The sequence below is a fragment of the Mesocricetus auratus genome, unplaced genomic scaffold, assembly GCF_017639785.1.
Source record: "Mesocricetus auratus isolate SY011 unplaced genomic scaffold, BCM_Maur_2.0 Super-Scaffold_100001, whole genome shotgun sequence".
NCBI lineage: Eukaryota > Metazoa > Chordata > Mammalia > Rodentia > Cricetidae > Mesocricetus > Mesocricetus auratus.
Genome location: NW_024429187.1, coordinates 17,185,184 through 17,198,753, shown reverse-complemented (window position 1 = coordinate 17,198,753; position 13,570 = coordinate 17,185,184). Strand labels below are relative to the sequence as shown.

The 13,570-nt window shown below is 41.2% G+C and overlaps 1 protein-coding gene across 4 annotated transcripts in view; it reads left to right on the top strand.

Moving 5' to 3' along the window:
* The window catches only part of Dennd5b (DENN domain containing 5B), a 118,595-nt gene that overhangs the window by 32,341 nt on the left and 72,684 nt on the right, over positions 1 to 13,570 (top strand). For all 4 annotated transcript variants that reach the window (XR_005876634.1, XM_040743674.1, XM_040743673.1 and 1 more), the window contains one exon: positions 9,689 to 10,355. Coding sequence is in view for 3 of the 4 variants with exons in the window: in XM_040743674.1 (XP_040599608.1) it covers positions 9,689 to 10,355 (667 nt within the window). In the remaining variant the exon portion in view is untranslated. The remainder of the gene's footprint in view (positions 1 to 9,688; positions 10,356 to 13,570) is intronic.

Here is a 13,570-nt window from a genome sequence, read left to right as displayed (position 1 = left end):
AGATGGACACAGAAACTACTGAGGACAGATTGAGATCTGTGATAGATGTAGTTCTTGAGAATTTCAAAGGTAGAACCAAAAAACATAAAAGATTCCATTATGCCTTGATTGTCAGGAAAGGAAATCATTTAGCAGATGCCTGCTAGGTACTTGAGGTGTGCTGTTTTCACATATGCATTGTGATGGTTAGTCTCTGCGTGCCAGTTTATCTGGATTTGAAATCACTTAGGAGACACACCTCTAGGTATGTGATGTTTGCGATAGGTTTAACTGGATGCAGGGGGCACCATCCCATAGACTTTGTGTCCCAGACTGAATAAAAAGTGATATAGAGAAGGCATCTGAATTTCTCTCTGTCTGCTTCCTGACAGTGTATACAAAGTAAGCAGCCACCTCATGCTCCCATTATTACATGCCTTCTTTCCATGATAGCCTATAGCTCCTCTCACATGGTAGCTGAGCCAGAGCAAAACTTCCCTGTGGTCTCAGTGTCCTATTGCTGTGAAGAGACACCATGACCATGACAGTTCTTATAAGAGAACACATTTAATTGGGTGCTTTCTGAACAGTTTTGAGGTTTAATCCATTGTCGTCGTGGCAGGGAGCATGGAGGGATGCAGGCATCCTGATCCATGGTCAGAGAGAGGGAGGGTACCAGTGGACCTGGGTTGGGCTTTTGAAGCCCACCCTCAGTGACATACTTCCTCCAATAAAGTTAAACCTTCTAATCTTTCAAATAGTGCTACTTATGGGTGACTAGGCTTCAAATATATGAGCCTATGGGGGCAGTCTTTTTTTTTTTTTTTTTTTTTTTTTTGGTTCGTGGAGACAGAGTTTCTCTGTGTAGCTTTGGAGACTTAGTTCTTGTAGATGAGGCTGGTTTCGAACTCACAGAGATCCGCCTGCTTCTGCACCTGGCATCTTTTTTATTTATTTATTTTTTAAGATTTATTTATTTTATTGACATGTAAAGCTAGCTTGTTTCTAATTTAAATAAAAAAGACAAAGATTTATTTGTTTTATGTGTGAGTGCTCTATCTACATGTATGCTTTTATGGTACAAGGGGGCATCAGATCTGACTAGAGATGGTTGGGAGTCACCATGTGGTTGCTGGGATTTGAACTCAGAACCTCTGAAAGAATAGCCAGTGCTTTTAACCTCTGAACCATCTTGAATAAGAATGTCTGATGGTGGGGGGGGCATTCTTATTCAAGCCACCATGCTTTCTTAGTGTTTATTGTCAGGTATTTGGTCATAATGATGAAAAAAGTAATTAATATACATGTTTATGTATGCCCAATGTGAAGTCTTGTCCTTGTTTTATAGATGTTAGGTAACTTGTCCATAATCATGCAATGAGTATCTGAGTGTAGATCATTCCTTTTTTCGGGGGAGGGGGCTTTCCAGACAGGGTTTCTCTTTGTAACAGACCTGGCTGTCCTGGAACTCATTTTGTAGACCAGGCTTGCCTCTAACTCAGAGAAATCCACCTGCCTCTGCCTCTTAGGTGCTGGGATCAAAGGTGTATACCACCACCACCCAGCTCCTTTTTTTTTTTTTAATAATTCCAAATTTATTTAGAATGTGGGTTTACTTGCCATTAGCAATTACGTTTTGTTATGAGTGCTCTTACATTCTTAATTTTCAATTGGAAATAAATTCTTCTCCCACATAATACCCATTCAACCACAGTTTCCCCTCACTCCATTACTCCCAGTTTCTCCTCTCCTCTCCCCCAGATCTACTTCCCCTCCATTTCCCTTCAGAAAAGAGCAGGCCTCCAAGAGACAACATCCAAACATGGCAAAGCAAGATACAATAAGACAAAGCAAAATCCTCATATCAAGGCTAGACAAGGCAACCCAACAGAAGGAAAAGAGTCCCAAGAGCAGGCAAAAGAGTCCGACACACCCACTCACACTGTTAGTGTCATTTTAAGGTCTGGAGTCAGCTTGGCAGTTAAGAGCACTTGAACTGTCTTACCTTCTTCTGTATACATTCAGTTGTCTGCTTCTCTGGGTTCCTATACATCTGCCTTGGTTCAGGACCAACAAGAGCTCTTACTTTCACTTATTAGTCACTGTTTAATCAGCTTTTACTCCTGTCTATTCTGTTCTTCCATTAGCTTCTGCTTATTCTGATACTTCTCTTAGCTGGAATCTCTTTCCCACGGTGGATTATTTTTTCAAACGTATTTATTTTAGGTTCAGTGATATAACTCAGCAGACGAAGGCACTTACCTCCAAACCTGCACTGTGGAAGGATAGAATCAGTTCCCAGAAGTTATCTCCTGACCTCTACACATACACCATAGCATGGTTGCATACATGTTTTAAGATTGCTTATTAATGTGCATATTTGTGTGGGTATGTCAGTGCCAGTGCCTGTGCAGACCAGAGATATAGGATCCCCTGGAACTTGTGAGCTTCTTGACATGGGTACTGGGAACTGAACTCTGGTCCTCTGCAAGAACAGTATTAATGACTTAATGACTAAGCCGTTTCTCCAGCACCCATGGTAAATTCTTATTGATTCTTAAGATTTCATTTTGAATAGAATGTTCTTAGAGAAGGTGTCACTTTCCACTTGGTCACTCATGGATGGCATTGTCCAGTGTTTGGTTGTAAGACACATCTTATTTTCAGTTGTCAGTTGGAGAGGATGCTGTGAGCAAACTGTGATTTATGTCTCAGGTTTCCTGAGAGACTTAATGTCTTTGTTCCTGGTAATTTATACAATTCTGACTTTGAAAAAGTCATCATACTTTCCAATTCAGGATTCCCAGAATTTAGAATACAAATTTTGCCTTTTTAATTTGTAGAAAAGCGTTTAAAGAAAATTCTTACATCTGTTATCTGTGGCATAGGAAGTCTTTCTTCACTTGAATATAACTTTTGGCAAGCTTTTCCTGTAAATGTTTGAATGTGTGCTCAAGAAAGCTACAAACCCTTAACTGAACTGAATATTTGGCCACTTTTCAAAAACATTGTGAGCTTTTTGATTCTCTGGTTTAGATGGTAGGAAAGCCTGTCAATAAAATTAAGTCTTAGCCTGCCTAGTGACATAATCTTAGCACTTGGAAGACAGAGACAGAAGGATCAGGAATTCAACTTCATTCTTGGCTGTCTACATAGAGAGTTCATGACCAGACACTATCAGCAAAACAAAAACCAAAACCAACAATAAAAACAACAAAAAGCATGAAATAAAAAAAATTTAAATTTGACTTTTCGCAGTGTTTTTGCATGTCACTACATTTCCATATTGTCTACCTGATATAAAAAGAGAAGCCTTGGTGAGCTAAAGACATGTCCCGGCAATTAGGAGCACTTGCTGCTCTTGTGGAAGACCTGGGTTTAATTCCCAGCTCACAACTGTCTGTAACTCCAGTTCCAGGGAATCTGGCACTCTCTTTAGGCTTTCCTGAGTACCAGGCGGGTGCATGGTGTACATAATTATATACAGGCAAAACATTTGTGCACATAAAATAAGAATAAATCCTTTTTTAAAAAATGTAGAGATTAATGAATGAAACACTAATTGGTTGATTGGCCAGGCAGGAAAAAAAATAGAGCCAAGCATGGAAGTTCTAGCACTTGGGGAGGTAGAAACAGAAGAATTAGAAAGTCAAGACCATCTTTGGTCACACAACAAGCCTGATCACATAGATTATGTTTTGAAGACAGTAAATAAGCAAAGTAATTGGCACAGAAATCTGTGGTTTGGGTAGGCTTGGCAGATTCTGCTTCATTGTGCATTAGGATGATTTACAGACTAATGACTGAAGATTGGTACTCACAGGTGTGTTTCCTATGCGAGGCTACAGCTAGGACATGTGTCACCTTGCTGTCTCTTCATCTGATCTTGCCATGAAGCATGACAGCTTCAAGTCAGCCATTTCCCTTTTTCTTTTCTTTTTTTAATCTATGAAAACATTTATTCAGTTTCAAATTAAAATTATAAACACCTATCAACTTATTTTAGAAAACAGAAGACACATGCCTCAGTTTTTCAAAAGGAATAAAATATCTTACTTCCTTCCAACTATTTATGAGAATATTAACAATCTTTTTAGTTTTTAACCCCCAAGTTTCAAGAACACTTGTGAAAAAAAAATTGTTTTAGTGATGTTGTCTCAATACATTGTATTTTTAGCAGTGGGCAGGCTGCTACTCTATCTTGGTAGAGCTCAAGTGGTGCTGGGGAAGGGGAAAAGGAGTTTGTTCTCCATTGCTGTGTGCATGCAAGAAGCAGGAAGACAAGAAGTTACTCCGGCTTATATCTGCTGTGCTCTCAGACAGCTGAAGATCATGTAATGAGTCTTGAAGATTTGGAGTCTTTGAGCTTAGTGAAGGGTTTGAGTTTCCCAGCTGGGAATTCCCATTTGCTGGGCACCCATTACCCTTCAGAATACAGTATACTTCTAATTGTCCATGTAGTAGCTTTCCACAGCCTTACACAGCTGCCATCTAAAGATGCCAGTACTGTTCCTGTTATGTTACAACTTACCTGCCAGACCTGAGAATTACGGTTACCCCACTAAGCCACAACATGGATTCAGATTTTGTTGGACCACCAGAAGTAAGCTCTTTGCTCACAAGGTTTAATGTGAAAATTCTTAAATCTTTGGCTGCTATTGCCAGAGTGTGGAAAGATCTTCCCAAATTTGGAGCAAATGTAATATGAACAGGTTCAGTGACCATCATAAGAGTTTCAGCTTTGCGTTACTCATTGTGTTTTCACTGTAATAAAAACTCTGAGCCAGGCGGTGGTGGCACACACTTATAATAATCTTAGCACCTGGGAGGCAGAGGCAGGCAGATCTCTGGAAGGCCAGCCTGGTCTACAAAGGGAGTTGCAGACAGCCAGAGCTGTTACACAGAGAAACCCTGTCTTGCAAAAATGAAACAAAGCAAAAAATCAAAAACAAAGTCCTCTGAACCTCAGCCATTGTGTAGAGTAGACAGACTACTGTTATCACTTCCCACAGCTAACACGGAGTGAGTGCAAGAGCTGGAAGTGCTCCAGGAAATAGAGCTGCAGCTCAGCTTGCATGAGATCTCACTCTGCAGAGACCACTGGCTGAGACCCATAACATCTGGTGCCTCACATATTCTTACTATACCATCTGTTGAGCAGGTTGCTAACATCAGACCCATATGCACGGGGCAGATTTCACATTAGTAATAGATGCTCTGCTGTCTCCTGGAGTTATCCCCTTCACCCAACGACTCTGTCCCCACAGATTATCATTTGCTTCTCCCGTTTCTTCCCATACCGCAGCTGTTTAGTCAGAAGAACAGGAAGCCCGAGCCTGTCCATGTCCAGGACGAGCCCACGTCACACGCTGTGCAGATCACTGTGTGTCTTCCAGCTAGCAGTGTATTGCCGATCTCCATTTTCACTTTTATCTCCTGAGATGGGGACTGCCTCTCCCTGAGGGCACTGGCATTTGTTCAGTACTGCTAAACCTTGACATTCTGGTCTGTTGCTGGAGCAGTTGGCTGTCTGGCACCTGTGGAAGACAAAAGGCATATCATAGATGATGCCCTTGTGGTCCACTGTGACGCTGCCTGCCACAAACATGGCCATCACCACCAGTTTTCTTTATCTGGTGCTTCAAGACTTCCAGGATGTGTGGCCAGTGGAGCTTCCTTTTTTATTCTTGACAGCTATGTCATTATGTGTCATTTGTCACTGCTGTTGAATCTCATTATAGGGGTGATTGAACATTTCCCCCTGTACAAATCCATCTGTTTATTCCCTTTTAATATAATAAGTTTTAACTGTTTATTGTAGGGAGAGATCTTACTAAGCACCTGTGGCGCTGACCACGCCTATTTGGATGTGGCCACAGGTGTGTACGTGGGGTGTGGGATAAGGACCTGGGGAGAGGAGGTCTCACTCTCTTGGGGTTCCGGTCTGGCCTCGGAGAGCAGCAGAGACTGTCGGAGTGCTAACCCTGGGTTGTCAGTTTCTCCTGTAAGTGATTCTCTCATCAATAAAGTAATTTATTTCATCTCAATCCCGTGTACTGTAATTTGTCCAGCTACATCTTATTCTTATTCAATCATGTTAGAACACAGCTATCCTAAGCCCATGTGTGTTTCACACTGTATGGTGGGGCTGAGTCAGATTCAGATAGTTATCTGACTCTGTAGGAAGTTTGCTGCTAGGTATAGGTGTTCTCAGCAGCCTGGCTGGATCAGGAGAGGGGTAGACTCGACCTCTTAATGTGGGGCATGGCAGAGTCTTGAAGAGTATGTAGAACTAGAAATATTGTTGGATTCATTATAAAAATATAATCTGTCACAAAATGAACCTTATTTGGGCCTCTTAAAATCTGTTACAAATAATTTAAAATACCTTGTTCTACCTTTCTGTTTTAGTAAATAAAAAGGTTTCATTTTAAAGGATATTTTCTAGGATAAAACATATTTGTTCAAAATAGCAAAAGTGATGTCAGTATCTGCAGGGTCTGTCAACCAGAAACACATCTTTTCAGAGATTTCTACTCACAGTAACCTAGGATCCTTGCGAAACAAGGCACCCTATGCGTGGATGTCAGTTAGGAGGCCTGGACAGTCTATGGGACCTCTGGTAGTGGATCAGTATTTATCTCTAGTGTACGAATGGACATTGGGAGCCCATTCTCCATAGAAGGATACTCTCTCAGCCTGGGTGGGAGGGGGCTCTGAGCCGGAGGTGCTAGGCCCTGCCCCAAATGATGTGACAGACTTTGATGATCCCCCATGGAAGGCCTCACCCTTTCTATGAAGCAGAAGAGGGATAGGATGGGGGGGGGCTAGTGGGGGTGCATGGGAGAATGGCAGGGAGAGGGAACTGGGATTGATATATAAAATAAGATTGTTTCTAATTCAAAGAAAAGAAACAAAAAAACCTGGGATCCTTGACTTTGTCCTTAGTAAAAGAGTTTAATGATTGGCCTTTGTGTTGTTGTTGGTTTTTTTTTTAAACCTTTTGCTCTTTTGTGGGGCCCATCAGCTAGCTCCTAAATAAACACACAGAGGCTTATTCTTTCTTATAAATGCTTGGGCTTAGCTTGGCTTATTTCTAGCCAGCTTTTCTTAAATTAGCCTGTCTACCTGTTTTTGGCCTCTGGGTTTTCACCTTTCTCTATTTCTGTATGTCTTTTCTTTCCTTATTCCCTGTCTGGCTGCATAGCTGGGTGGCTGGCCCCTTTCTTCCTCCTTCTCGTCTGTTTTTTTCTTCTGTTTATAGTCTCTGCCTGCCAGCCCCTCTTGTCCTTTCTCCTGCCTTGCTGTGGGCTGTTCATCTCTTTATTAGACCAATCAGGTGTTTTAGACAGGCACAGTAGCACAGCTTTAAACCAATGCAACATAAAAGAATGAAACACATCTCTGCATCATTAAACAAATGTTCAACAGCATAAACAAATGTGGCACATCTTAAAATGATATTCCACAACACCTGTATGAAGCAGAGTTGGAATATATTAAGAGATTTTTTTTTTTTTTTGGTTTTTATGAGACAGGGTTTCTCTGTATTGTTTTGGAGGCTGTCGGTCCAGCCTGGCCTTGAACTCACAGAGATCCGCCTGCGTCTGCCTCCCGAGTGCTGGGATTAAAGGCGTGCGCCACCACTGCCCGGCTACAAGATTTTTTTTAACAGAGATGCTCAGGGTAAGGGTAAAATTACCCAAATATGCATATGGAATCACACTTAAGTATCTTTAAAGTAGACAAATTTGTCTGGGTGAATGATATGCTCCCTTAAACCCAGCATTCAGTAGACAAAGTCAGAACCAAGCAGATCTCTGTGATCTCTTCGAGACCAGCCTGGACTACATTTTGAGTTCTAGAGCAGCCAGAGCTACATAGTAAGACTCTGTCTTAAAAATAAAATAAAGCCAAATGTACATTTTTTGGTATCTTGTGAAGTTGTATCTCAAAGGGTTGCCAACGATCTTAAAAATGAGGTCATAGAGTGATAGCTGTGACAGGCTTGGGTAGCATTCATTACATCTTGATAAAGCAAAGCCACTCTAGGTCACAAGGACTGCAGAGGAAGAGAATTTTTAAATTATTTTATGTACACGGGTGTTTTGCTTACATATGTGACTATGCTCTCTGCATGCATGCTTGGTACCAAGTGAGGGCATAGGGTCACCTGGAACCGGAGTGAACAGATGGCTGTAAACTGTCATGTGGTTAATGGAAATCAAATCCTGGTCTTGTGGAAGAGCAGCGCCAGTGCTCTTAAATGTTGAGCCGTCACTCCAACCCCATATGCTGGAATTCTTGATTTTCACCTAACAGAAACCTCAGCCAGACTCTGGAGTATGGGGACCCCTTTCTTTTCTCATGTCTTCTTAATTTTCTATCTGTCCTTGGTTTTTTTTTGTTTTTTTTTTGTTTGTTTGTTTTTTGTTTTTCGAGACAGGGTTTCTCTGTGGCTTTGGAGGCTGTCCTGGAACTCGCTCGGTAGACCAGGCTGGTCTTGAACTCACAGTGATCCGCCTGCCTCTGCCTCCCGAGTTCTGGGATTAAAGGCATGCGCCACCAACGCCCGGCACTTGTTTTTATTTTTGTTAACTTCTTTTTCACTAATAAAAAAGAGCCTTTATGTTTTCTTTTCTCCCTGAAACACTGTCATAATCACTTTAAAAATAGTACTTAAAGCTGGGCGTGGTGGCATACATCTTTAATCCCAGCACTCCTGAGGCAGAGTAGGTGAATCTCTGTGAGTTCAAGGCCAGCCTGATCTATATAGGGAATTCCAAGCCAGCCAGGGCTCTATATAGACATTGTCTCAAATTTTAAAAAAGTAATTAAGAATTTGTAAAAGGTCCCAGCATGGTCTGTCGTCAAGTCTTGTTCAAGATCAGGGTTTGTTTTTGTTTTCTGAGTTGTTGAGTCCTAATCAAAGATTTCATTCTCTTTTAAAAGTTTAAGGGGCTAGAGAGATGGCTCAGAGGTTAAGAGCACTGGCTGCTTGCTCTTCCAGAGGTTCTAAGTTCAATTCCCAGCAACCATCTATAATGAGATCCTGGTGTCCTCTTCTATCAAGTGTATACATAATAAACAGATTTTTAAAAAATTTAAGTATTTTATGTGTATTTAGTGTTGGATTTTGTGTGTGTGCATGTGTCTGTCTGTACATACTACTGTGTGTGGAAGTCAGGAAACAGCTTCTTTTCCTCCGCTGTGTAGATTCTGGTGATGGACCTAAGGTTTAACAGCAACCCCTTTACCTGTTGAGCAGCCTCTCTGGCTCCAGTCTTCTCTTTCTTAATAAAAACCTGCACAGTGAACATTTTCCCCATGTGTGTGTTTACATCTATTTTTTAAAATGCGTTTATTTATTTACTGTTGGTGGGTGTGCACATGGTGGAGGTAAGAGGACAACTTGTAGGAGTTAGTTCTCTTATTTTCCTGTGTGGGTCCCAGGAACTGAACCAGGGCTGAGAGGTAAGCACTCTAACTGCTGAGCCAAGTGGGCCCCCACGTCTATTTCTCTTGAGAATATTTTATCTACATTTAAGTGAAGAACTTGCACTGTATTTCTGATTTAAAGCTATTGCTGAAGTTAAATATGGATAAAACTTACCCTTTGGATCCTAGTAAAAAGAACCCCCCCCCCCCATTTTTTTCTGGTTTGAATTTATGCCTCATTCTGATGCTCCCCCCTCCCATTTCTTCACAGCTGTGCATGCCTAAAGGGCTGTCTTTCAGAACGCAAGCTGACAGTAAAGAACCTCAGTTCCACTCATTTATAATTACCCGGGAAGATGGTTCTCGAACCTATGGCTTTGTTCTCACTTTCTATGAAGAAGTTACAAGTAAGCAGATCTGCACAGCAATGCAGACGCTGTACCAGATGCATAACGCTGAGCAGTACAGCAGTGTGTATGCTTCGTCCTCTTGCAGTATGGACTCCCTGGCGAGTAGTATTGATGAGGGAGATGCAACCTCTCTCTTGAAACTCCAGCGGTACAACTCTTACGACATCAACAGAGACACCTTGTATGTTTCAAAAAGTATATGCCTGATCACGCCTCTGCCTTTCATGCAAGCCTGTAAGAAATTCCTCTTCCAGCTTTACAAGGCGGTTACCTCACAGCAGCCACCACCCTTACCCCTTGAGAGCTACATCCACAATATCCTCTATGAGGTACCCCTTCCACCTCCTGGGAGGTCGCTGAAATTTTACGGTGTTTACGAACCTGTCATCTGCCAGAGGCCTGGGCCCAATGAACTCCCTCTTTCTGACTACCCTCTTCGAGAGGCCTTTGAACTCCTGGGATTGGAGAACCTAGTTCAAGTGTTTACCTGTGTTCTTTTAGAGATGCAAATCCTTCTCTACTCACAAGGTAGGTGTCCTTCTTACTTTCTCTTCTAGAAACAAGCACTTATGCCCTGAACTACTTTATTTTGTTACAGAATCAATGATCTGGTTTCTTCTGTTCTGCATAAAAAGAATATAGGCTTGGATGAGATGAAACACCATAGGTTGTTTCTGTGTGAAGTGACAGTGGCTGCAGGATAAACAGGAAGGAATTTTGAAAGTGTTGTGTTGGTCAGTTTGATTATTTTTTTCTTTAATGAAAACAACTCTTTATCCACAGCATTAATCATTAGATGCATTAAGATCTGTTACTATAAGTGACTAATAGACTTTCTTTCTTTACAAACTGGCAAAGTTTTACATGAAAATTCAGGTGAGACTTCAAAGTAATAAATGTAATATTTACTCTGCAACTTCCTGAGGCAGACAACTTTGGACATTTGCCTGTCGGGGCATTTCCTGGGTGAGAAAGAGAAGACGTGCAGGTTAGAAACAGACATGGCTGCCCTAGACCTGGCAGCAGATTTGCTAGAGTCATGTGTAGTTGTGTTTTTAACCTCCAAGTCCCAGAAGGTGCTGTCATTTTTTTTTTCCTCTTTTTGTTTTTCGAGACAGGGTTTCTCTATATTGCTTTGGAGCCTGTCCTGGAACTTGCTTTGTAGACCAGGCTGGCCTGGAACTCACAGAGATCCACCTGCCTCTGCCTCTTGAGTGCTGGGATTAAAGGCGTGCGCCACCACCGTCCGGTCAGAAAGTGTTATCTTTATTGTACCTTTTATTCAAAGTTCTCCCAACACAGATTTAGTTAAGGTACTAGCAAGTTGAATTTTGTCTCACTAGTATATTTTTGATGACTAGTATTGAGCCTAGCCAAGATAACCTGTTCCCATCTGAGTATGAATTTACAGAAGAAATAGCGATGTTGTGTCTTAAGAGATACTGGATTGTAGGAGATTGTAAACTAGCCATGTGCTCTGTTAAAACTTTGGAAAATATGGCACAGATACTTGGATTAACATTTTGCTAGTTTGTATTTAGGCTGACAGAATTGTGGAACAGTCTCCCTACTGTTGCTGTCATGTTTATTTTTTCACTTTCCTTTTTTATTTTTCTATTTTAAATTATAAGTGAAACTGAGCCAAGAGGGCTATATTTATGCTTCCCCATCTTGTGTGTGTGTGTTGACACTATTTGTATGTTGACAGCCCTTCGTGAGGTTTCTCAGTTTATCCTACACAATAGTTTTTGATAATGTGTTCAGTGCTGCGCTTTGTTATCAGAGTTCTCTAATGGATGTCTAAGTCCTTAATGTTCCTTTTGCTCTCGTTTTCTCAGTGCTCATTGTTACCTGTTCATTGTCTGCTTGAGGCTTGGTAGAATTGGGGAGCTGCATGATGTCAACTCTCAGTGTCAGATTTCAGACTGTTTCAGAGTTTAGGATTAGAAATTTTTAAATAGGGTGGAGAAATGGCGCAAGGATTAAGAGCACTTATTCTCGCTGGTTTTGCAGATGCCTTGAGTTTGATTCCCAGCACTCGCATTGCAGCTCACAGCTCCAGTTCCAGGAGATCTTGACCTTCTGTTGACCTCCAGGACACCAGGCACATGTATGGAGCACAGACATACATTCGAGTATAGCCCTCATACACATAAAAGAAATAATTTCTTTAAAGCATTTAACCAGTATTGGTGTTAGAAGTTATAAACACCTTAGTTTCAAATCTCTGCTCTATCCCTTATTAACTATAAGTGCTGTTTAGGTGACTGACTTAATTTTCAGAAGTGTTGTCCCTCGCACCCTGTGTCCCTGGGGTGTTTTTGCCACCCACCCCCAGATTAATTGTGAAAGTTAAATGAGAAGACCTATCTAGGATCTTTAGACTATGTGTGATGTTCCTTTTATCCAGGGGGAAACTGGGGCACAGGGGAGATAAGTAGCCGTAGCACAAGTAAGTAAAGTGGTGGTTCCAAAATTTAGACTTAGGTCAGTCTCTCCCCAGATAACTAAACCATGTTGGTAACTGTACTGGATCTATACATAATCTCTCCTTACCTGTCTCAATAATTATTTACTCATTCTTTGCCTTATATGATCAATGTGCCATTACTAATATTTGTAGGTATAAAATGAAAGCTTTGTGTAAATGCAATTTTGGTGTTTTTTTTAAGTGAACAGAGTTTGTGTGTGTGTGTGTGTGTGTGTGTGTGTGTGTGTGTGTGTGTGTGTGTGTGTTTCGAGACAGGCTTTCTCTGTGGCTTTGGAGGCTGTCCTGGAACTAGCTCTGTAGACCAGGCTGGTCTCAAACTCACAGAGATCTGGCTGTGAACAGAGTTTTAAAGGAGCCATTATATTACTTTGTACTCTGGTGCCCTTTTTTGCCCTTTGTGATTCTGCATAAGGGGGTTTTAAGGATATTTGTTACTTCATTTGTTCCATATTGATAAATATATGCTGTAAAATTTAAAGGTGCTTCAAGAGCCAAGCAATTACCATGAACATTCAAAGTGAATCTAAGTAGATGGATTTCAATGATGAAAGTGTTCATTGAACTGATTTGAAATTTCAGTCCACAATTTATGTAGACAGATTGAGTCTATTATCTAGAGAGTATCTCTGTCACGGTCCTTTTTCAGTGAGAGTGCACACGGGAAGACAAGGCTCTTTTCTGGCACCTATGTCAGAAGGCATAAGTCGTAGCCCTGAAGGTTACATGAAGCCAGACATCGTAATCTGGGAGTATGGACCTCTTTTCAAAAGAATAGTGGAAATATAAACAATGGAGAATTTAAACACTAATGTCTGACTTTTGGTACAAATAATTAAAGCCTCCAGAACACTTTTGGGGCTTGCTTAGTTACCTCCTTTCACTCTTCACAAAGGAAATAAGCAGTTACTGACTGCCACCTACAGCAACCCTTATTCCTATTCCCATCTGCCTCTACAGGGCTTCTCTGCCATTCCATCGGGCCTCTTCTCCTTTCCTAGTTGTGAGAAAGTAAAAGCTCCTTGGAGTTTTATTGAAAACATTGGAAGTCTTTTAATTACACGTTGCTAGTCATGCCAAAGTAGACCTCGTTTGTTGGTTGTAGTTTATCAATCATAAAAAACAAACCTAATGTTCTGATAGAAAGAAACTGTTTCCGTGACTTTGATTCAAAAAGCAGTAGATTTTAACAAGCTTTGACTAATATTTTGGAATTACTAGATTTGGGAGAGTGAGGGGCATGAAGTTGTCTCAA